The sequence below is a fragment of the Macaca nemestrina genome, chromosome 11 (assembly GCF_043159975.1).
Source record: "Macaca nemestrina isolate mMacNem1 chromosome 11, mMacNem.hap1, whole genome shotgun sequence".
Taxonomy (NCBI): Eukaryota; Metazoa; Chordata; class Mammalia; order Primates; family Cercopithecidae; genus Macaca; species Macaca nemestrina.
Window position 1 is genome coordinate 59,792,606 of NC_092135.1, and position 24,687 is coordinate 59,817,292.

Here is a 24,687-nt window from a genome sequence, read left to right on the forward strand (position 1 = left end):
TTCCAAATTTTCATGTACTTCATGCATATGCATATGCATATGCTTCAGTTTTTAGAAAGAAAGGATTATAATCAGGGTAGAAATGAATATTGGAACCCTGACATTTTGCACATTGCTCTGTGTAAAGGGAAGACTGCAGAATCAAATTCTGGATGTCCAAATGTGCTCAGAGTACCAACATGCCTTCCTTCCTACTTAAATATTCTCTAGGCCATTGTACACATTTGACAAAAGGCTACTTACTGTTAAAGGCAGAAAATCCCAGCAGAATGTTTGCTCCTGGGTAGGAGGAAAGAGGGTTAGTGTTGGATAAATCCTAGAAATTCTACTCTGTGGAAGTGATCATGCTAGTGATACTTCTTGATTTACTGGGGGTTCACTCTAACATATACACTATAGGGGAAAACAAGAAGAGGGCAAATGGGAACCTGTGATCCCAATGCAGGATCATGAAAAAGGCCAAGAAAACATAAAAGCAATCAAAAACAAGTGCAACCAAACAAATTACAGAGGATGTCTTACTGCTAAGATAGATCAGAATTGGTTATGGATATGGAAAGCATGGCCAAATTATTACACAGAGAAATGCCATTTCTAATTGAATCTTAGGGTGGGGCAAGCATATTCTTCTTCCATAAGCAGTGGTTGCCCAAAGTGTGGTTCCAGAACCACTGTCACATCAGCCAACACCTGGCAACCTAGAATGCAAATTCTTGGGCGTTACTTCAGACCTATTGAATCAAAACTCTGGGGATGGGGCCAACCATCTCTGTTAATAAGACCTCCAGGTGATTCTGGTGCTAAAGTTTGAGATAAGTCCTTTCCTAAAACCACAGAATCAAATATAATCTTCTAAATACAAGAATACTCTATCAGAATTTTTTACTTAACAGTAATTTGCGTAATTACTTAGAGAGACAGGATCAAATATTCTGATGAAAAATATATGTCACATTTATGTATTGATATAAACTCTATATGGGCCCTCCATTTTTCCTTTTCCACTTTCATTGTTAGTCTTATGTATTGGCTCTTCTATCCATTGGAAATCATAAGTAATACCTGTTATAAAAATAATACTTGAGGTTTTCAAAGATTATATGTTTATGTAATGTTTGCAGCATTGTCTATTCTATTAGTAGCTGAGGAAGAAAATGGTTTGACACTTCTATGTTCTGTAGACTTTGTTTTACTCTTGGGCAAAATAAAAGGGTTGAGCTCAATTTCTGAAGAATCTTCCATTTCTTAGGATGTGAATTCTAAAATTGCTGAATATTTTCCCTCTCTAACACTCTAAGCATACTTGTGAATATTGGTCTCTGCTGCCATTGTTTGTACTTTAAAATATTTGAGGGCTCCTACATAGATACACACTGTGTCTGAAAATGGATGTAGCTGTAAATGTAACCTATTTCACTAAAGGTAATTAAAAGATAACTATCTTTGTTATTTGTTAGGTATCATGATATATGAATCATAATTTTAATGCTATCACTAAATACAATTCAAATTCATGATGTAATTCGATACATAACACCCTACTATCAGACCACACCAGGATTTGACTTCAATTTATCTCTTCCGCCTCTACTCAGCACAGACTTTTGGCTCCAACCAGGCTCATTGTTCACTGTCATGCAAACACATCTTATTTATTCCTCACTTTTAGGGTTGGCCTACATTGTTTCCTCCCACCTAGAGTTCCTTCCTTGCTACAACCTTTGGTACTGACTTTGGTACTTTTCATAATGATCCCTTAAATTTTCTGAGAGTCGAGTTTATAGCTTTCTTTTCATTGTTATACACCCAGTACCTAACAGACTACCTGCCCTTGAATGAATTAATAGCCCCTGGATGATTATTCTTGTTAACTATGTGCATAGCACATAATACATGCTCAATAAATATTTGACTGTTCTGGAGTAGACTTGTTTTTCTAAGCCTCAGTTTTCTTGCCCTGTACTGGATGTAGCATTAATTGTCCTTCACTTATTTTATATCTGAAAACTGCTTTGACTATCTTAATTAAAAGATGACATTTAAATCATAGCATAAACACCCCCCTAGTTAAATTGGTGAACTCTCTCAAAGGTTCTTGGGTAAACTTTCATCATCATCCCCTTAACATCTTCCCCATGTTGTAGCTTCACAGAGAACAATTAAGAGCTGAATGGAACTTGTTTTAAGGTACTTTTCTGACTTCTAAGCTGTCAACTACTCAGCTTTGTGCTCTCACTGTCTCTTTCTTTTCTGATCTGATTGAGATAACCTAGGTTGTGGCTGTCGTGACGGCTACTGCCTGATTTGACTGCTCCTCCTCAGAAAGCCTCAATTTTTGGCTTTCTCACAGTGCTGCCGGGATGCAGCCGGCCTTCCATCCCCGCGCTCCGGGGCCCACCCAGCTTCCTTCTGGCACTGAAGGCAGCGGCTGCTCTGCCACCCTTCTCTTCAGATAAGCATGGCTTGGAAAAGCTATCTTTAGAGGTGATGAGTTTTTGTTTGGATAGAATTATGACTAGTATAAAGCCCACACATGCTAACAAGCCACAGAGTGCAAAATAATTATTGAAAGCAATTTGAGAGAAAAGTGGAAAATCATCTGAAGAAAAACCAAAATTGTTCCCAAAGCTTTGGTCCAATTTTTTGCTGTTAGATTGAATCTTGAACATTTGTTTTCTGCTGCCAGGTAACCTAAGCACCAACAGCACTGTTCTTCTCTTCAGCTTTTTTTGCATTTTACTCTTTCTTAAACCATTCTACCTTGCTTCTTGACATTTTACTCTTGATGAGCCAGAAATGTTATCATATACCAGGCTTCACCTTTCAGTGGGCAACCAAGGAAAGAATTGCATCTTGTCTTTGCTTATGTAGCCTTTGGTATCACTGAGTGTCTACTTTTTATGTCCCTCCATGTATCTTAAGATAACCTTTGCTATAGATAAAGGAACCTTTTCTACCTGAAATGATACATATGCTCTGCCCATGACTGCCAGGATGTGCCTACAAGATATATTATGTATGTAATATATTTCATATATTATGACTAACTCAGTTGAAGGCAAGCCTCAATCTAGGCTGCAGATCAGCTCTGCTAAAATGCCTGAATGGATGATTTCAAACCAATGGTAATCTCCGTTCACCTTGACTTAGTTCTGATAGTGTGGCCAAATGACAAGGAGAATAGGCACAATATACAAGTAGAATACATTTGATAGGCCATAAAAGAAAACTTTCTCCTTGAAGAACAGCAAAGAGAGAAAATAAAATTAGTTACCAAAAAGGGTAATGCACATGCCATTAGCTTCACAGAGAACAAATACAACATAGGGTTTCTGGGGAAAGCTTCTAAGCATGGAAGTAGCAGAGCTCATGCAGTCTCTGGCATCTCCATTATCCCGAAGCATAGAGCGGGCATAGAGACTCCATATGCACCACAGTCAAAGTCCCAGGAGAGAGGGGCTTTCCTTGACCAGCATGGGAGAGTACTCCAAGAGAGAAATGAGATCTGCTCCCACATTGCATTGTATGTTCATAGGTTAGCTGAAGAGGCACTAGAAAACACTTGTTTCTTTAGGTAACAAGAAATATGGCATGGAATATTCAGACTATGGGATATCCGAGAGGGGATCAAGGTCTGATTACCAAGGACACTAGGAAAAGTCTTGCATGCCGGGAATAATAAAATCAGCCAAAGATCAAGGTGTCTCCGGAAGCTGGTTCAGGCCGGCTTAGCTCTGCTAAGCTACTGAAAGAGGAAATGAGCCTTTGGGGTCATCCCTATTTTCTTTCATCAGTTTCTATTTGGGCAGCGGGTCAACTCATTTTTTATGTTTATAGATCTTAAAATTCCATTTCTGGAGTTAGAACCAGTAGTTCTAACATTTTAAATGGCCTGAAGTAATTATCTGAACTGACCCATTTTTAAATAAATGTATTAAATAAAAGCTATAATCTATGAATAACTGTCTTTTTTTGGTTCATGGAAAAATTTTGATGATAACATTATTTGAAAACGAAACCAGAATTTTTTGGTATGGTAGCCGTAAGATTATCTTCATCCCAAAGATTTAGTTTTAAAATGCTATGTATGAAGAAATGCATGTATGAATATAAAAATCATTTCCACCCTTTGAGGAAAGATGGAATATTGTCATTATAAGAAGAAAGTTGAAGTGTGAAACAAAAGCCTAAAACACATCCAAGTGGAGTCAAACCTTCCATTTCCTCCTCTCTCAAGACACATCTGTGTTTTGATCCATACAGGAAGATATTAATATCTTTTACTGTCTCCTTCCAACTCTCTAGAGTAGTGGTTCTTTAAATATGGTCACCAGACCAGCATAATCAACATCACCTGGAAACTTGTTAGAACTAGAACTTCTTATGCCCTCTATACTCCAGACTTATGGAGTCAGATCTTCTGGGGAATATTGCTAACAAGCCCACCAGGGAATTCCGATGTAAACTGAAGTTTGAGAACCACTGTTCTGAGTACATCCGTCAACCCCTCCTCATAGAACATTCCAGGAATATAATTTCACCTTTATAACAATAAAACTGATTATATCACCCATACTTTTTTCTTATGAAAATTAGATTAATTTTTTAAAAGTATGCTTAGAAATTAACATGTTTTTTATTGAGTGACATGAAGGAGATTGTTGTTAGCATTTAAATTACTTTGTGTTATGAGACTCTCATTAATTACTTATGTTCTTGGTAGCTGATACTTTATTGAAAGGACCTATGCTAACATTAATAAATGCAAACAGAGTGGAAGGTCTTGAGGTTAATGAGATAATGAAACATTAATCTGTGTTTCTTCTTTAATGTGAAATGGAGTCTCATCAGGTTCACTTTATACACTTTACATTTGTCTTTTCAGGAAGAACAAAGTATGCTAGCTATGGAAGATGAGGGCACAGTACAACTCCCATTGGAAGGACACTATAGGTAAGACATAAATTTAAAAACACATCAGTTTAAGTAATGCATTGTTATATAATTTATTTAAGAATTTCATACTGTGTAGATCCTCAGAGAGGTTTCTTGAATTTGTATTAGAGTAGAAAGAACTAAGAGTTAGATAACCTGGGTGCTACTACTAAGTTTTGCCAATAATAGGTGTGTGACTATAATCAAATTGCATTACATGAAGTGAAGCAGGAAGCTGTTGTCTGAAGTCTTTCCTTCTCCTGTTTTATAATGTGTATGGAAGATCCCTTTCATATTCTCAGAAAGTAGCACCAGAAGACAGATCAAGGGTCATTTCTGGTATAAATGACCTAGGTATTCACTAAGTTGATCACAATTAAATGTTTTATCTCTGGGAATTTGCCCCTAAAAAAAGGAATTTCCAAAAAGATAATCTATTTCTTAAGTTAAATGATTCAGTCATATCAGTCATTTTAGGAAATATTTATGCAATTCTCCAAAATTTGCTCATCTTTATGTACAAAGACATAGCAAAAGAAAGCAAACTACTGAAGTTATAAAGAAAACATTTGCAAACATTTGGCCCAAAATTCTCCCCTCTCTCTCTCTTCTCTGTCTCCCTCTCAATATAGTTTAGTTTAAATAGTTTTCTTGTACAATTCTAAGTATCAATTAGTGCCGAATTTTACAGTCTCAAAGTCTTTATGAATAATTTCAGGTTATGCCAATAAAAATGCAGAGACTTTTTCTGAGAAGGGAATTTGTCATGGTGTTAAAAACCAAAATAGGAGAGAATTTTCTGGATCTTTAGGGTTTGACTCTAAAATCATATTCCCTAGAATTTAAAAAAAAATAATCATCTCCCACTTAAGAGGGAGCACAAGTATAAGATGTTTTACCTTTTTTTTTCTTTTTTACAACATTTAAATTTTAAAATCCTGTTGATTGTTTAGTTGAACCAGCATATTTCCAAGTGTATTCAATAGAAACCTAGTCTCATGTGGTACCACTCTCAAAAGGGCTGTGTGGTTAAATAAATTTGAAAAAAATGTTCCAAAATGCACTCCAGTTTGAAGATTCACAATGCATATTAGCATATGAAACAATCTAAGTAGTGCTGCATTTAAAAAAATTGTATAGCTGCCTTCAATCAAGTATTTTTAAAAATCTTTCGCTCAGAAGACTCTTCCTCACATAATATCATGAAAAATGTCTATTCCACTTGATGCTTTTTTTAAGAAAGTAGTCAATCTGATGCTTTGAATTACCAGGAAACTATCTTTCTATGAAGACCAAAACAGTTGGAGGGTTTAGAGGAACTGAAGAACACATTTCCAGATTGGGCAAGAGAGGGAGACCCAAGATTTTGCTCCTCTGAAAAGTTGCATTTGTTCCTCTCTTGTGACCTATCACCAATCAGGGTCATATGAAAAGGTGGCATTTGAACAAAGAAGGGGCAGAGTTGCTTCATGTGAAGGGACATGATGAGCAGAGGGAAGAGCAAGGACAAGGCCCCCAGGGAGCACCATGCCCATTGTGTTCCTAAACAGTCAGGAGGCTACTGCATTGGTGGTGGAAAGGAATGAGCAGGGGTGCAGTGGCAGGAGGTGAAATCAGAGTGAGGTGGGGACAGAGCCTTTAGGCCATTATAAGGACTTGGCATTGACTCTGAGTGACTGGGAGCCACTGCAAGGTCTGAGCAAAGGAGGGAAGTAATCTGGATTTTATGATGTTAGGGGCAAGAGTTTAAGCAATGGACATGTGGAACCCATTCTCTGTAATTTGAAATGAATTAAGAATACCACAGGCCAAATCAGTATCCATACAACTAGCATATTTTCTTTAGATTTTTTTATTTTTCACAGATTGTTTTCAATAATTAAGAGAAATATTCAATACTTCTTCATTTTTAATTATCAAAAATACTGTACAATAAACAAATTGGGGCATATACATACAATGGAACATTATCCAGGTTTAAAAAGGAGGAAATTCTGACATATGCTACAACACGGATGAACCTTGAGGATATTATACTAAATGAAATAAGCCAGTCACAAAAAGACACATACTGTATGATTCTGCTTATATGAGGCACTTAGAGAAGTCAGAAACCTAGAGACAGAAAGTGGAATGGTGGTTGCCAGGGACTGGAAGGAAGAGGAAATGGAGAGTTCTGGTTTTGTGGGTACGGAGTTCCAGTTTTATAGGATAAAAAGAGTTCTGGAGATGGACGGTGGTGATGGTTGCACAACATTATGAATGTATTTAATAACCCTGAAATGTACTTTTAAAAATAGTTAAGGTAGTACATTTTATGTTGTGTGTATTTTGCCACAATTTAAAAATTGGGAAAAATGCTCTTCATAGATACATGATTTTCTTATATTTAGTTTCTGTCACTGAAAAACTGCAGTTACTATGTAATGCTTATTATTTCATTTGGGGAAACTCCTGTCTAGAGATGATCCATCTGTGATCAATATATCTGATGAAATGTCAAAGACTGCCTTGTGGAGGAACCTTCTGATCACTGCCGATAACTCAAAAGATAAGGAGTCAAGCTTTCCTTCTAAAAGGTTTGGATTTTAAAATAATAAGAATTTATACTAATTCCAGTTGTTTTTTGACATAAACCATAAGCAAAAGAATAATATTGGTTTCCATCAAATTTAGATCTAAAATATTCCAGAAAATTCTTTCTGAAAGTGGATATAAATTGTAATTATTTCAAATGTTGGTATGTTTTTCAACATCTCCTTTTCAAATTAATAACTTACTCCAAAGCTATTACTGTGGTGGGGGAACTGTGCTAGAAATGAGTCACAGTGCATGACATTTTTGGACATTCATCTTGGCCTACTATTTTTCAGTATGATTTTATTTTATTCCCTCATCACTCACTTCCCCCAGGACCCCTTTAGATGTCTGGCCACATTTTGCACTCCCTTATTTTCCCTTTTTTAGACTGATATGCATTGTGTGTGTTTTTATATTTATATTTTATAAATATGCATAAATGTTTATATTTAGTGTAGCCCTAGTCCTGATTCCAACCCCCTGAAAAGTCTTCCCTAAACTTCTTATCCCAAAACTTTCAACTCCTAAAAGTTCTATCCATTCTTACTTCTCTGTGTGTAAACGTACAAACAACTCCTGCAGTTGTGGATGGTAGTTTTAAGTGCATGCTGGGGGAAGAGTGTGTCCCTAAATATCAACAGTCATCATAGGATTTCCAGCTGAGTTTTCCAGGATTTATAAATAAGAGTTCAAATCACCCAGTCTTCTTAGATGCTGATCTGAAGAAAAAGGAATTCGTATGTTTTGCTAATATCTCTTTTTGTTAGAGAGTGATTGAGGGATTTGGGGCAGTGTTTACTATAATTATTAAGTTCCTTTATTTTCGTAACCTTAAATTAACTTTTTCTACTTAATTTTTATATTACGTTTTTGTCATAAGCTCCCCTTCCTAATCACTCTAGAAGCTGATTCCCCAAAGGTAAGACCCTCTCCCTCAAACCTATTCCTTGGTTGCATTTCCTTATGTTAAATGGTGTCTTCTAGAAACCTGGTCAGTCTATGTCCTCTGTGTGAGTTTTGGGGAGGCAAAAGGCATGGAGAGTGTTGGGCTCAGGTCCAGTAGCAGACTAAGTTTGATGGTATTTCTGTAACGACTCAGCTCTTTAAGTTAGTCTGAAACTTGAATAAACTTTATTCCTTCCTTGATTTATACAGATGCATCATGTATAATCAAAAAGTTTCACAGAACTATAGTTAGTAATGGCATCAAATTTATGGATAGGGAAAATTAAATTTGTCCCTTTAAGAGATTGAAAAGCTCACTGGGTGCAGTGGCTCATGCCTGTAATCCCAGCATTTTGGGATGTCAAGGTGGGCGGATCACTTGAGGTCAGGAGTTCAAGACAAGCTTGGCCAACATGGTGAAATCTCCTCTGTACTAAAAATACAAAAAAAAAAAAAAAAAAAATAGCTAGGCATGGTGGCGGATGCCTGTAATCCCAGCTATTTGGGAGGCTGAGGCAGGAGGATCGCCTGAGCCCAGGAGGCAGAGGTTTCAGTGAGCTGAGACTGTGCCACTGACTCCAGTCTGGGCAATAGAGACTCTGTCAAAAAAAAAAAAAGAGAGAGAGAGAAATTACAAAGCTGAGAGCCTCCATTATGTACCACCATGCCTCCAAACTGACAAGCTGTATCTCACTTCATGAGACATCACTGGAAACAGGGGCAAGAGAAAGAGGCTACATTAGACTTGGAGAATATATCTCTTATTGCTGGTTTTTGTCACCCCAAAATGGCATGCTGCTTCAGTGTCATCTCTATACCAAACAGTATGAACAAGACAAGACAAACAGCAGGTGTATAGACTCTTCATCCCAGAAGCTGGGAATTAGTTCTCTCTCTCTCTGTCTCTCTCTCTCAACCACCTTTAATATTTACTACAAATGAAGATAATATATTAATAAATAACTCAATGGGCTCCCTCTCAAAGGCTTTTGGTTGGTGTTTTCTGTCTTAATAGGACTTTAAAACTTTCATGTATTTCTTTGCTTGGCTCAGGACAAAGTAACATTTTATTCTAAAACATGCTATAACTTCCTTTCTCAAAGATCCTTGCTACAGTTCTGATAAATATTTCTCATAGTAATTCTCTGTTTTGCTAGTACTTTTGAAGAAAATCAGAATTATGATAAGGGCAGTTTCTCAAGCCCATTGCAATGTGTACTTGTCACGTGAAAAATATGACATTTTTCTGATTTAAAAAAAAAAGGTTGCCGGGCGCGGTGGCTCACGCCTGTAATCCCAGCACTTTGGGAGGCCGAGGCGGGCGGATCACAAGGTCAGGAGATCGAGACCATGGTGAAACCCCGTCTCTACTAAAAATAGAAAAAAATTAGCCGGGTGCAGTGGCGGGCGCCTGTAGTCCCAGCTACTCGGGAGGCTGAGGCAGGAGAATGGCGTGAACCTGGGAGGCGGAGCTTGCAGTGAGCCGAGATTGCGCCACTGCACTCCAGCCTGGGTGACAGAGCGAGACTCCGTCTCAAAAAAAAAAAAAAAAAAAAAAAAAAAAAAGGTTAAATCCAGGCTTATGAGCTCAAAATAAAATGCCCTTGATGGTCAATATGTGGAAAATTTGAAACAATCAAACCTGTAAAATTTTTTCTTCCTGTATTAAATGGATTCAAAGTCCAAACTTTTCCTCTATTTTTCTTTGGTTCTAGCAAAAGTCTTGTGACATGATATTTTAACTACTCCTTAAAGTCAATTGATACTCTTCACCAGAAAAATCTTTTTGTTTTAAAAATATGTATCTAGATGACTTTATACAATGGGTTGACTCTAGTGAACAATATAATGTGCTTTAAAGGAGGTCCAATTTTCAATAGACTATCCTTTATCTTTAGATGGAACTACTTGTTTCTTATTATTTAAATGTATTTTCACTAATGTGAGATTCAAACTATTGTAGAATGAAAGTTTATCCAGCTTTCCTTACTTTTTGATGTGATCGCATTTGTGGTTTTCCATGTGAGAAACATCCTTGGTAGGTAGTTAATCTCTTTTATCCTCATTACAGTAGAAACTCTGGCAGAAAGTGTATGACTTACAGAATTCTAAAACCACTGATACTAATAAGGCTCCCAAAGCCACTTCCTTTTCATGGTATCTGTTAAAGGCTTTAAAACATCATGACCAGGAGCTGTGAAAATTTAGTAGAGTAAATTTTAGTAGAGTAACTGGTAGAGTATCCATTGGCAAAAAGAGGCCCAAAGAGCAGGTTACTAGGGTCTGTATCTCCTGAGTCCTGAGCTGGCATCCATGCAACCTTTGACACCCCCCGTTCTGAGTTATTTTCCATCCTGTGCTATAATATGTGTCAGAGAAGCCTAGAAACCTGTTTTCATGGAATTTTGAATCCAAGTTATATTTTCTCAATTATATCATTCACTTTTTGTTGTCAAAAATATTTTATCTAGTTTAACTGACAGTAGAATCTGAGAACTAACTGCAAATTCTGTCTTATCTGGAGGATGTCTAATTTTGATCGTGATGTCATACATATGTGTGACAAGAGCCTCTGCAGCGTATTCAATGGGCTGGTGAAAATAGGGCTCATTAATGACCACATTGCATCAGAACAGGTTAACAACTGATCCATTTGATAAAACCCATACCCAAGATCAGTGTGTCTGGAGAAGGTCCTTGGCAATGTGAGGAAAAGCAGCACTTAGCTTTGCCTTGGTGACAGAGGCTAGTCTCTGGGACTATCTGCTCTACCCCCCAACACCCACTCCTGCACTCCCCCACCACCTTTTTCTATCCCAGATTCTCTTTCTTTGCAATGATTGCCTAGGCTTGGGCTCTCTCATGACTTCTTGGAAATATTATTCATAAAAACGACTTTAGGCTGGGTGTGGTGGCTCACACCTATAATCTCAGCACTTTGGAAGGCCGAGGCTAGCGGATCACTTGAGCTCAGGAGTTGAAGACCAGCCTGACCAACATGGTGAAACCCCATCTCTACTAAAAATACAAAAATTAGTTGGGTATGGTGGTGCACACCTGTAATCCCACCTACTCAGGAGGCGAAGGCAGGAGAATCACTTGAATCTGTGAGGCGGAGGTTGCAGTGAGCCAAGATTGTGCCACTGCACTCCAACCTGGGCAACAGAGCAAAACTCTGTCTCAAAAACAAACAAATGAAACAAAAACAAACAAAAAAACACTATTTTAGTGACGTTAAAAAGTAATAGTTTCATAGTTTACTTAGCACCACATCACTTTTTGCCCTCTCTTAAAATATTACTTCCTTATATTTTAAATTTTAACTCCTCAAAGGCAGGGACACTCTTATCTATCTTGTATTCCTAGGTCATTGTGGAGTTCCTGGCATATAATAGATATGCAATGTATGTTTATTACGATGACAGATAACAGATGCATAATACATGCCTGTTACAATGAAAGCTTAAAATTGATTGACCTCCACAAAAGTGAATGTAACAAGTAATTCAGAACAATAGATCCTAGAGGTCTTGAGCTGGTTATAAAATTTCTGCTTCATAGTTTGTGAAATCTAATCTGATACCAAAACTATGGTTATGATGAAGAGGGAAAAAAAAAACCCCAGTCTTTTAATAGGTTATCGTTTTGTAACCAAACCACCAAAGCAAGGAATCAGGAGGAAGCACATCTGTGGATCAAATTGATATTATGAATATTTTTATTTACGGCTTGGTGACTAATAGTGCCACTTGGAACACATTCATTTATCAAAAGGTTGTGGAACACCTCCTACGTTTCAAAGTATTGTGCACACAATAATTGCACATGTATAGAGACCAGTATGTTTCTGTCCTATAATCTCCTACAGATAGGATCTGTTATTCTATCTTTCAAAAAAAAAATAAGAGTTCATTGGAATTGGGAATACCAGCTCAGAATTCTGGAATTCACACTACAAGAGAACCTAGAAGCCATCTAGTCCAAAACCAGTTTTACAGATGAAGAAACCAAGTCTCAGAGAGATTAAAAAACTAGTCCAAGGTCATGCAGCTCATTCTGAGCTTCTGAAAACTGAACCTAGATCTTCCAACACCCAGCCCAGTGCTGCCCTTTTTCATTGACTTTGTTTGGCAGAAGAGACTGGAAGACAGGTAGAGCTTAAGGAAAAGTTAATTTGGAAAGCAGGAGAGCAGACACTTGTCATATAAAAGGAACTTAAAGTAGAAGAAAGTGAGTCATACAGATAGAGGAGTTAAAAATACGAGTTAAGGCTCTCAACACATCATGTGCACACTGTCATCTTTTCTCATGGAAGGAGAAAAGAAAAGGGAGAAAAGTTGCTTTGCTCTGACCTGTAAGTAGTATGTGCTGAGAAGTGTGGCAGGCACAAACCCGGGCGCCATAGACACGCGCTCACACCAGCTCTCAGAGCTGGCAGCGTGCCACAGATGGCAGAAGCTCCGGCACTTCTTACCTGATGGTGCCGGGTGGTGGTGACAACTGAGAAGGGCTGTTTCTAGCTTGAATTGGAGGAAAAACAATTTAAAAAACATACTCTTAGAATGTGTCTAAGTTATTGACCACTTAGAAAGCTGCACAGGAGTCCCAATAGAAAAATGGAGTTTTATTACTTTATTACTTGGAGAAGAGTTATAAAACCAAGGGTGCGGCCCATCATCAAGTGTTTCATAAATTTATATTAAGGGCCGAAGTTAATAGTAAAAATGTATGGATTTGTCCAGCCCAGGGCCTTAGTAGCTGGCTATGGGCTGCCCTTTGTGTCAGCAGTGGGGAGGATCACATAGAAGCCTCAGATGAGGAAGGTTTTGCTGTGCGCTGCAAGTATCAGGGAGAAAGCATTTCTGCCCTCTCTGGAACATGGTGTGAACTTCATCCCTGTAATGACATTATTTGAATTTTCCATGAAAACTGTCAGCATGAGAGTAAGAAAACTATACAATGGAAAAACCAAATGGACAAATAGACAAATAGACAAAAATGGTAGAGTCACATGACCAGTTTGCTCATTGGTAAAGTTAATGAGAGGGTGAGATTAAACAGAAGCCATTTGGGAATGAGTTTATCTGAGAATGAATGAGTTTTATGAGAAGCATCATTCCTCTGATGTACAGGGTAAAGGTTTGTCTGTAAAAAGATAGCACAGGTGTCTGGAGAGCAGCGTGCATGGTACCCTGTCCTCCAGGCCAGTGGAGCTGTCTGTCTAACCTGGTCAAGGTACAGTCTTCATCAAAGGTCAAGATCCAGTCCATGCACAAGAGAGGAGCCATTTGCAGCAGAGCCCAGAAATGCCTCCTGCGACATCTTGTTTGTGTCATTTACTAGAGCTGGCGCTGTCTTAAGTTGGGGGCATGGCTGACATTTCCAACCATCATCAGTGAGTCACTTGCCCAAATGAGGACCATGGTATTAATCTTGCATGTTTCTGGAACTGTTTAAAAAATGTCTGATTTTTGTTGTTTATTGTCTGTTTTTGAATATCCCCTTCTCTGCAGTTCTTGGTTTCTATCTCACTGAGTGCAGAGGATTTTAATTGTTGCTGTCTATCTGTGCTTCGCAGCATGAGAGAGCAATGCCTAAGGGCTCTTGTGGTGCTTTGGGGTTGACGGGTTTTAAGTCTGAGCAAGCAGATCTCATTGTAGCCATGCTGGATTGCAGTAATAAATGTCTCCTTTTTTTCCTTCTGTAGCATTGAAAGCCGAAAAGAGAAGAAAGCTGACTCAGGGAAAGGTGTTGACAGGGAGACTTGTCTATGACTCGATCTTCAATTTATTTTTTACATATATATGAGAAGAGTGTCACAATTATTAATAAAACTGCTTTGATCATGTAGTGTAAATTCTGTCCCTCAACCCAAATCCACCTTCACACTGTAAGTAGTGCAATACTTGTTTCATTTCTGTGTTTAAACTTCTGAGCAGTGAGACACCCCTGCGAGCAGATACAATAGCCAAGGCAAGAATCTGTGTGTTCCTTGCTGTACCTTAGACATTTGTAAACTGGATTCTGATTGTCAGTTTTATGAGAGCAATAGCTTCCTTAAAGAGATAAGTCATATTTACCTAGTTTGTATTTTCCTACTTTAGTGACCTGAAGATGCCTGATAATTTCATTCAGAAGAATTTTTGAAAGGTTGTCTTACTTCTTTTTAGTTTTTATAGCTTAGTGTTAGTGACTTATTTCAAAAGACCCAAATCAAAAAGTTAGTTTGAAAGCATTTTTTAATAATTGTATTTATGCATTTCCTTGATTTAATATGATACATTTAATACTTAACAATTTGTATGTAACTAAAACTTAAAGTCACTTGAAAAACTATATGGAAACCTATTTACAACTTGTTAAGGAGAATCAGACATAATGCAGAGTTAAGTAGTATTTGCTTAAAATTCAAGTTGTGACTAGTGATCAAATACTAGGCTTGTACGAAATGCTTTAGAAAAACTTTGTAACGGTTTTGTGGGATTTTTCAATATAAACCTTTATCAGAAATATGCTAAGTTTGTCTCCCACTGACAACAGATGTTTTCCAAATAAACATATACTTGTGGAATGCCACATGGTGAATCATTGTATGTGAAATTCCACTCCTGTACAGTTACTCTGCGGCTAATGGTCATGCACTGCTTAATGCTGATCCTGAATCATGTTCTCATGTTAGACCAACAGGTGTCCAATTGTCATTTTTTTCTGCAGTTTTTTTTCCACTTTTAAATTAAATGCATGTTGTGGAAAAACAGTCTTTTAAAAGAAAATTTCAGATTCTATTTGAGAAGGTTCTGTAGATATTTCAGTCCATATAAAATAATACATCTTTACTAAACTTATATAAGGGGAGAGAAAGTTAAGTTTTGGACATTACTAAAAATACAGTATTTCATTTCACTTTCAATGAATGTGAAGTTAATAAAACTAAATCTCATAATGCTCTTGCTTCCTAAGAATGAGCAGTAATCATCAACTTTATAATACTCCAATATTCCGTTACAATAATTCAGAGCCCTGTGGCTTTTACAGACTGTTAATTATGTACTCTGCTTGGAAGTGCACATGAAAAGTGAGGAAAAGTTCCTCTTGTGATTAAACTAATGAGAGGAAATAAAATCAACAAAGCCTCCATTAAGTTCTACATTTTGATACCTTTTAAAAATTCCCCTCACAATTCTTTAAGGAGCCCCCCTTTTTATGGAACATGAGCCTAAAATTTATAGAAAGAAGAATTTTAAGTTAATGAAGTTCATATTTATAAGTGCTGAAAAAATACAGAAACTTTCTGTTCCAAATGTGTTGCCTTTGTGTATTTTATAATACAGATACATTGTAAACATTTTCATTGTTTTATGATTTAGCCAGTGATTCCCCAAAGCAGTCTCTTAGTGTTTTAATATATTAATAACTGTTCTGTTGAAAATGATCATAGTGAATTTAAATCTTCACATGATCACCTATTTGAATAAGCAATCATATCCAATGAAATTCTGTATTTCTGAGTATTTTTATAGTCAATTTGTTCTTGTGTGAATTTTAAAGCTATCCCTATGTTAATCCTAATATTTTGAAATCATATAAAATATAAGAAAAATGTAGTATTATATATTTACTTCTAATTTCAGATTCCTGGTTAAAATTACTGAATATCTTGAATGTAATTTAGCGAAAAGTTTAAGTAATGTGTAAATGTGACTAGGATATTGTGTTTTTCACAATTAAGAAATGTTATGTGGAAATAAATATTTATCCTAACTAATTTCCTTGCACATTTTAAATTGTGATACAAAGTGTCTTGTCTTTTTTCTTTGTTTTAATTAGTAAATCAGTGTAAAACATTTTGATTGTTTGAATAAAATATTTAAATTTAGACACCCCCAAAGCTAAGAACTCTTGGTGATATAAACAATTTAAGAGTGTGTTTCAAGAGTAAACAATTTGAACTTTATGAACAGAAGATTATGAGAACTATATAAGGATATATTTACTCATTTTTCCAGAAATGGGTGCAGATGACATTGTTTCTTATGTTAGGAAAAACCTCCAAGGTCGTTAGTAGTATTCCTCATTATTAGAACTCTATTTAGACTTCTGTTTTTAACTTCCATGGGGAAAGCATTTCCTAAAATTTGTCTCCTCCCTGTTTCTTACAAAAGTCAGATGGGACCATTATTCTTTTGGAGCCATCTGGCAGTGTGTTGTGGAGATAATTGCATTCAGAATTCTATCTAACCTACTGCTTGGTATTTTTCTCTTGACTACTGAGTTTACTTTGTAATTGCTCCTGTTTCACAGCCTACAATATTGGGAAGTTTTTTCCTGTATAATGTAATATAGAAACATATAATCTGAATGTCTCCTTGATATAGTTTAAACCCAGAGTTTGATAGAAACTCTCCACTAATGATCCAAAAGCAACTTGTATTTCAACATGATTGCTAGATCTTTTAGGATTTTCGACTTTTAAAATTGTGACTTATTCTGTTTTCTATGGCACTGACCTACCTCTGTTTTGGTTTAACTTTAGCCTATTTGCTCCTGGGCACTTGTCTATTTTACTATCATTGCAAGATTGCGTTCTAATTTTTCTAATATATTAGTATCTATCTCATATATTCACATAATGAAATGAGATTACAGGCATTTGAAAGTTTTATGAGAGTCATTTGGATAATATGATGGTTCTCTAAATGTCTACATTGAGAGGTTAATTATAGTTAGTCCCCTTGAAGAGGCCTAATAATCAAAGATTACTGGTAATACTTTTACTTTAGAGATCTCCTTTAATGTTCTCTGTGGAAAGCTGTGGCTAACTGATACAACTGTCACACCAGTTCAGTTCCTGTTGGTGTACTGGATACTATCCTTTCTGCTGGTACTTTGAAATAGGACTACGATCCTTGCTTCTAAGGACAGGGTGGATACATAGCTATAAATAATGTGACATGTGCTGAGTTGGTCATATGAGTAAAGCCATTTTTTGAATAGGGCAGACTTTGAGGAAAACATTATAGAAGAGGTAGCACATGAATTAGAATGGAAATGGGGAAGGAAATATACTCCAGATATTGAAGGAACCCCTGCCCACTAGGCCTCTGGTCTAATGAAGTATGACCAGAATGATTCCATCTTGAAGTGAAGAGCTAGAATGCTCTTAAGGCACCTATAAGGTTAATGTTTATGGTCTGAAAACAGCCACTTTCCAAGCTGGCTACAACCTATTATTACAGAATACTTATGACCATACAGAGCATCTCCCACCATGCCTGCAGAATGTCCCAATGTCCTAAGAATTCAGCCCTCTTTACTTAGAGGTAACATTAATGAGCAAGCTTAGGTTAAAAGATTAAGTGTCATGTAATATCAGTCGCACCGAAGGCCCCTGCCTTCAGTGAGCATGTAGGCATATTCCAAGTTTCATTGTAGCTCTTTGTAACTCCTTATAAAAGTGGAGGCACTGACAAAGGACAGGGCATTCCTCCTTTTGCTTCCTGAGGATACCCCACACTGTAACGAAGCAGTTTCTGAAAAACTTGCTTCTTCCACTATGCCGTGGCTTTCCTTGAATTCTTTCCTTTGCAAGATCCAAGGACCCATTTTTGGGGTCTGGATCAGGACCCCTTTTCCAGCAACACCGGAACTGCAAAGATTCTCAAACCTATGTCAGTATTGAAATAAAGATGAAATTTAAAAGTAAAGCTATATGGCATAACTAGAGCCTGGCATATTTTATGTATGGCATATTTGGAACCCAGCAAACAGCCCAATATGGTGGAGTGTTAGAAGGGTAGTGAAGACTTGTAGGAAAAGATAGAAACACAAGTCAGAGACATTACAAATGATGTTAAGTTCTATCCTAGAATTGTTGGAATTTTACCCATTAAGAGTTTTGAGTAATGAATTTTGAAATGATTAATAGAGCAGCACAGTAGAGAATATAGTGGGGAAACAGTGGAATCGTCTCCTTAGGAATTTCCCTTCCAGGATGACTCTCAGATGACAAAACTAAGTTTTCATGAGTGATGTATAAATTTGTATTAGGGTAGAAATGAAACAGGCTCAAGTATACTCCTTAGGCACCTAACAAGTAACTCCAGACACAATAGCTTTATTGTAATTACTTTTATGTAGTGCATCCCCTTATATATGGAGACTATATATATATATTACACATATTTGTGTATATAGTTGTAGTTGAAAAAAAACAAAGTGTTCTGAAAAGCGCAGTGTCCACAGCAAGCCTGAGACTTAAACCTAAGCATGGTACACAGTTCAGACAATGACTGCTTCATAATAATCCAGAAACCACCTTCTCTATGCTCACCCTTGAATCCTACCCTACATTCTCACCCTGGACTCAGCTTTCTGTCTGGATCCTCTTGCCTTCTGGTGTGTGTAGAGTTACATATTTTTTTCATGTGACTTCTTTTTTCCATTTATTTATAAGCCCCTTGAAGGTAGAGATGGTGTTTGGTGTTTTGTCCCTCTTTTGTAACTCTCCAGAGCCCAGATCTGTGCTCTGCTGTTTACCCAGCCAGCAAAGGCTCTTGATGTAATAAGTGAAATATACCAGGAGATTCTGCTGCTCAGTTTATTAAGAGTGATTACAAATCCAAAAGGAATTGTCACTGACATGTCAATATTGGAACACAGCAAATATTTAATGAGTACCTTCAAGTGCCCAGCACCCGAGGACACAGAAGACCAAGGCGAGAATCTGTGTAATCTATGGAGCCATGAAGAAGCAGCAGCTAAATGGTTATTACTAGGAGGAGGGAAAAGGTGAAAGGAAGGTGTCAGGCATTGTATCTATGTAAATCTTCATAGCAATGCTACAGTTCTGTAAGGTAGGTCTTTTTGTACTTTTTACAAATGAAGACACTGGAGTTCAAAGAGGCTAAGTATTGTTCTTTAAATGTTTCCCACTAGTGAGTAGTGGTACTGAGACTCTAACCCAGGTCCATCTGACCTCAGCTGCAGTGCACTGTGTCTCCAGCAGGAGGTGAGATGTGACCGCTTTCCTCCTTATCAGGTTATTCATTCTGGCTCATGGAACCAGAATCAGGTTATGATGATTAATATTTCTGCTTAATGTGTTACATTTTCTTTGCCACCAATCTTTCTGTTATTAACATTGGAAACCAAACTTACCCAATGCAACACCTTTTTTGCTCGTGAGTCACAAATATCAGGACTTTGGATAGAAGAAGCTTAAACAATAAATAAGGGTTTTGATTGTTGGATGGTCACACTTCACTCCATAATCACACATGCTTTTTAAATAATTGAAAGAGTTGGTTCAGATCAAAGGCTATATAGAATAAGAATTTATCGAGTTTGTTGAGGCTTAAAGCCTGCAAACAAACAAAAAAAAATGTTATTCTCTCAAGTAAGGAAGTTATCTATTAATTCAAATTCTTGGGTGTAAATGTTAATATTGTAACAGAAAGAAGACCGTGCAGAAAGATGATACATTTCTACAGAGCATAACATTGGTTCATTCATACCATGCTGTGAGCTTTCCTCATGAGATAGTGATGTTATACTTTATTTATTTATTTATTTATTTATTTATTTATTTATTTATTTTGAGATGGAGTCTCTCTCTATCTCCCAGGCTGGAGTACAATGGTGTGATCTCGGCTAACTGCAACTTCTGCCTCCTGGGTTCAAGTGATTCTCCTGTCTCAGACTCCCGAGTAGCTGGGATTACAGGAGCACACTGCCATGCCCAACTGCTTTTTTGTATTTCAGTAGAGACAGGGTTTCACCATATTGCCCAAGTTGGTCTCGAACTCCTGATATCAGGCAATCCACTCACCTCGGCCTCCCAAAGTGCTGTGAGTACAGGCGTGAGCCACCACTGCACCCAGCTGTGATGTTATACTTTATAACCCCCACTTGTCTGTCATTCTCAATCATCTGTATCCCTCAGACATCCTGAATACACACTCTAGGTCACTCAGGATGTACACTAGAGGGTTCCTGGACACCACTGAAATAACTGCCACAGAGTGCACCAACAAAATCCTCTTACCTTATGGAAAAAAAGCCATGCTTGCGTTTTGGTATGTTTTTTATTTAGAGTTTATTGAATCGTAAATATTGTGCAAATCTAGTAGTCTTACAAATCAGTATTCTCACATCAACTTTGAGCAAAAGTAACAAATGCCAAGAAGTGGAACCGGTAGCCTCAGTGACTACCTGCGAATAAGAAAAGAAACAAAGTATGCAGAATGACACAAAGCCCAATACGTTCATTAACTTATATGGTAGTGGCTCTGAGTTATCAAGGATGCATTGAATTATATTCTGTGCCTGATATTTAAGAAAGTATGAAGGTATGTAATCATATTTAGCAAAATTTCCAACAAAACATGTTAAAATAATTCCTAGTGATTTTCTAAAAATCTTGATAGAAACTTAAAAAACAAACCCTGTACCCATAGAAGAGATGTAAGCCATTTCTCCCTTCTTTTCGGGTATGTGCCTCTGGGCCCTGGTGTACTCTCACAGGTTGTTTATGAAAGGAGTCTTAGCCATTCCTGTGTCTGCAGAGGCTGCAGCTATGAATATCAAGACAAGTCTGCACATCTTAGTGATATGACTGGTTCCTGTATGTTTTAAACTTATTCTCAGATTATCTCTAATTTATTTGTCCATTTTCTTCTTTTTCCATAAGCTAATTTAAAACTCTCATTGGAAAAGAAAACTTGTCCTATGAGGGTCAAATGAAAACTACTTTGACTTTACTCACATCATTACCTTTTGCAGCCTTCAATGCCTGAAAAATATGTGCTGGGATTACCTCGCTCCAGAGAAAATACTCATGCTTAGAAACTAAAGGAATATTAATCTATATTATTTTGATATTGTACAAATATTAAATAGTATCTGACTTAGATATTATGATTATAATATCTGGCTTGTATAATATCTGATGTTGTACAATATCTGACAATGTACAATGTCTGGCTTCAATTAAGATAAAAGAAGAATATCTATTTAATTTGCTAATATGCTTTGCTAGGCCAAATTCAGCATTTAAAGTTTATGCTTTCAGTCGGATATGGTGGCTCACGCCTGTAATCCCAGCACTTTGAAAGGCCAAGGCGGGCGGATCACCTGAGGTCAAAAGTCAACATAGCAGCCTAGTCAACATTAATGCTGCCCAGGATGTGAACATATATTACTACTGCTGCTTGATATACAATTCTGCAAATATTGGTCCAGCTACTCACAATGATTGAACTGTATTAAGGAGCAGAATTTTGACAAGAGCCCTACAGACTGGAAGGTCAGTTTGTGGTTCCAGTGGAGGAGTGGGAGTTGAGATTTAATTAAGGTGAAGCTACTCAATGGCACACTCTGAAGCTGTAGTTGAAGATGGATTTCACAATCCACTGTCCATGCCTATGCATGACTCATCAGTCTTATGTTGAATTGATAGATTTCTTTTTTCCATTTCTTCCATTTTTAGGTTTTTATGCTGTAGCTCACCCTGTCTGGGAAAACTTTGTCTAGCAAATGGTCTGAAGCTAAGTTTAAACTCACAAAGTCAAATTTTTTAAAATGAGGCTGTTTTGCAAATAATTGGAAAAAAAATGACGTTTTCTGTTATCTAGACATTGCTTTGCTAGGCCAAATTCAGCATTTAAAGTTTATGCTTTCAGTCGGATATGGTGGCTCACGCCTGTAATCCCAGCACTTTGAAAGGCCAAGGCGGGCGGATCACCTGAGGTCAAAAGTCAACATAGCAGCCTAGTCAACATGGTAAAAACCCGTCTCTACTAAAAATACAAAAATTAGCCAGATGTGGTGGCATGCACCTGTAATCCCAGCTACTTGGGAGGCTGAGACAGAAGAATCATTTGAACCCAGGAGGTGGACGTTGCAGTGAGCTGAGATCATGCCACTACACTTCAGCCTGAGCAATAGAGCAAGACTCCGTCTCAAAAAAAAAAAAATTATGCTTTTATTTTTATACTAATGTCAACCACAAATAGTCAATCACTTAAGTAATTGACTTGACTACTTCTCCTGAGCCATAAGAACTGCCAGAATGATATTTCTGATCGTATTTGTTCTTATATGAGCCTCATCATAGTTCCCTGCAATAAAATTATAAATTGTGTATGATATAAATAACTAAAATATTTGATTTCTCAAAAGCTATATGTATTTATGATAAGAGAATTGCATATTATTAGGCAAAAACCTATGAACTATTTAGCTTAACACATTTTTATGTATCTAATTTTTTACCAAAGCTGGACTATTTCCATGTTTACAAGGGATTACTAACAAAATAAACAAGAGTCTTTCTAGATAAATGTGTCCATATGCCAGTGTGGTTTAGGTCTGATTCAAGACACAAGTCATTACTTCTGAAAAAATGAAGGCACATTTATTAAATGACCAGGAGAAATTCCATAGTATGTAGAATGGGAATAATAATACATAACATTCTATTTTATGTTCCATTTTTTAAAATGAGTCCAAGGAAGTTAAAGTATTCTTTTAATGAAGACACTCAAAGAAATGAAATAAGAAAAATTGAGGCAAGGACTCCTTCAAGTTAAGATTTGCAATACAAATATTTTCATCTTTTAACAGGGCAAGCTGATGTGTTCACATCTCAGTTTCAAGCTGCCTCTTTCACTAGGAACATCAGTATGTTTTTTTTTAAAGCACATTTACAATGCTTTCCCATCACCCTTGCTGTGTTTTTGTAGCACCTATAGCCATAACTGGCACCTGGGGGCCTGCATTGCTGGCAGTTTCCCTTACATTTCTTTGGAGTCTTTTCAACTGCTGTGGTTTTACTTAGAAGTCAGTGCTTTGCATATTTGATTTCCTGAGACTGTTTGAATAGTCTTTCTCAGAAAACTGTGCCAGTCTGGCTGTGAACAGATCTTCTCCGAGGGGAGCTGACAGTAGCCTGCTCGTGTTGGTATGCTTGGACTTGGGTTCCCAGCCATGCCCTGCTATCTTCTCTCCCTAATCCCTCTTATCCTGTCCCTGCCCTAGTGACATCACTGCCCACATCTTGCCATCCTTTTAAAGAAGAGAACAACATTTGAACCAGTCCAGTTAGAAAAAGATTAAAATCCTGCTCAGGGAATCTATGCAAAGCTTCCATAAAAACAATTCCTATTTGTTGTTTCAGCAGCTGATGCGGAAATGATTTTAAACAATAAAACTCGACCGGATAATTCAAACTTCTGTAAGGTAATAATCTGTTGTGAAGACAGAAGTCCCTACTTAAGATGATAGGTATGAAATTTGGGAACAAAGGTAACCTTAAGTTTCTTGATTTGAGTGTATATTTTTAAGATCATCATCTTGACAGTGCAGTTTTGAGATAATGAAAACAAAAATGACTTTTAATAAGCTTTAAATGGCATGGTGTTTTGAGGTGCTAAGGTAAAGAGAAACATTGTTTTATGAAGTGGCTCATGTGGGTGTATATGTGTTGGTGTGCTGTGCTGCTAGCGATTCCATGGTCTTCATCAGTATACCACTAGAGAGAGAAAGAAAAAAAGTTAGAATTAGGAAGTTAGTTGTCTTCTTTAAAAAAAAAAAAAAAAAAACGTAAATTCAAATGAGTTCTCACGAGCATACATGGTATAAAACAGAGTGTTAGTGTTTTAATTCCTGAAGCAGTTTATGAACTGAAACAGGGTCAAGGAGGGTGTCTAATTTTCCCCCAGAGCTTTTCCAGGGCATGTTGTTCTGTCCTGCAAAGTCTCTGATCCTCTTTTGCAGGTGCTGAGAGAACTCACTGTGAATTTGGCTTTATTGAATAGTGCTTTAAAGATATGTAAATTTTAATTAAAACACCCAATCCATTTCCAAATTTGACTCAAAGGTCACTTAGAAATACACCATGCATAGGAAGGAATGCTTATCCCATTAAGCCCACTTGTTTTAATTAGAGTGTTATCAAGTGTTAAATTTCTGTATACTCTAGTAAGATAAACTGTATTAAAATAAATGATTTTTAAAAGCAATGTTGCCTAATATATAGCACCAAGAAACTAGAAAAAAATCTATTTCAATATTACATATGTGTGTTTAATAGAAGTGAAGTCAAAAGTCAGATGTATTATTTGCAAACACTTAGATTTTAAACTGGTATTTTAAAAATCTGTATATTTGACATTTATATAAAAGGAATTTATGATCTGGGGCAAAAATTTATCAATTCATACCTTATTA

At 36.9% G+C, this 24,687-nt stretch overlaps 2 protein-coding genes across 22 annotated transcripts in view; one reads left to right on the forward strand and one right to left on the reverse strand.

Annotated features, from left to right (window-relative positions):
* Positions 1–16,244, forward strand: part of LOC105483348 (solute carrier family 4 member 10) — a 452,662-nt gene extending 436,418 nt beyond the window's left edge. For 9 of the 20 annotated variants that reach the window (XM_011744188.2, XM_024793282.2, XM_011744189.3 and 6 more), the window contains 3 exons: positions 4,886–4,953; positions 7,398–7,514; positions 14,168–16,244. In XM_011744188.2, coding sequence (XP_011742490.1) covers positions 4,886–4,953; positions 7,398–7,514; positions 14,168–14,234 — 252 coding nt within the window. In that variant the 3' untranslated portion in view covers positions 14,235–16,244. Of the gene's footprint in view, positions 1–4,885; positions 4,954–7,397; positions 7,515–8,395; positions 8,435–14,167 lie in introns of all 20 variants that reach the window. The other 11 variants (XM_024793273.2, XM_011744183.3, XM_024793275.2 and 8 more) reach the window with 2 other exon arrangements.
* A 6,607-nt stretch (positions 16,245–22,851) lies between these two features.
* The window catches only part of LOC105483346 (dipeptidyl peptidase 4), an 84,647-nt gene continuing 82,811 nt past the window's right edge, over positions 22,852–24,687 (reverse strand). For both annotated transcript variants that reach the window (XM_011744180.3, XM_011744179.2), the window contains exon 26: positions 22,852–23,989. In XM_011744180.3, coding sequence (XP_011742482.1) covers positions 23,888–23,989 — 102 coding nt within the window. In that variant the 3' untranslated portion in view covers positions 22,852–23,887. The remainder of the gene's footprint in view (positions 23,990–24,687) is intronic.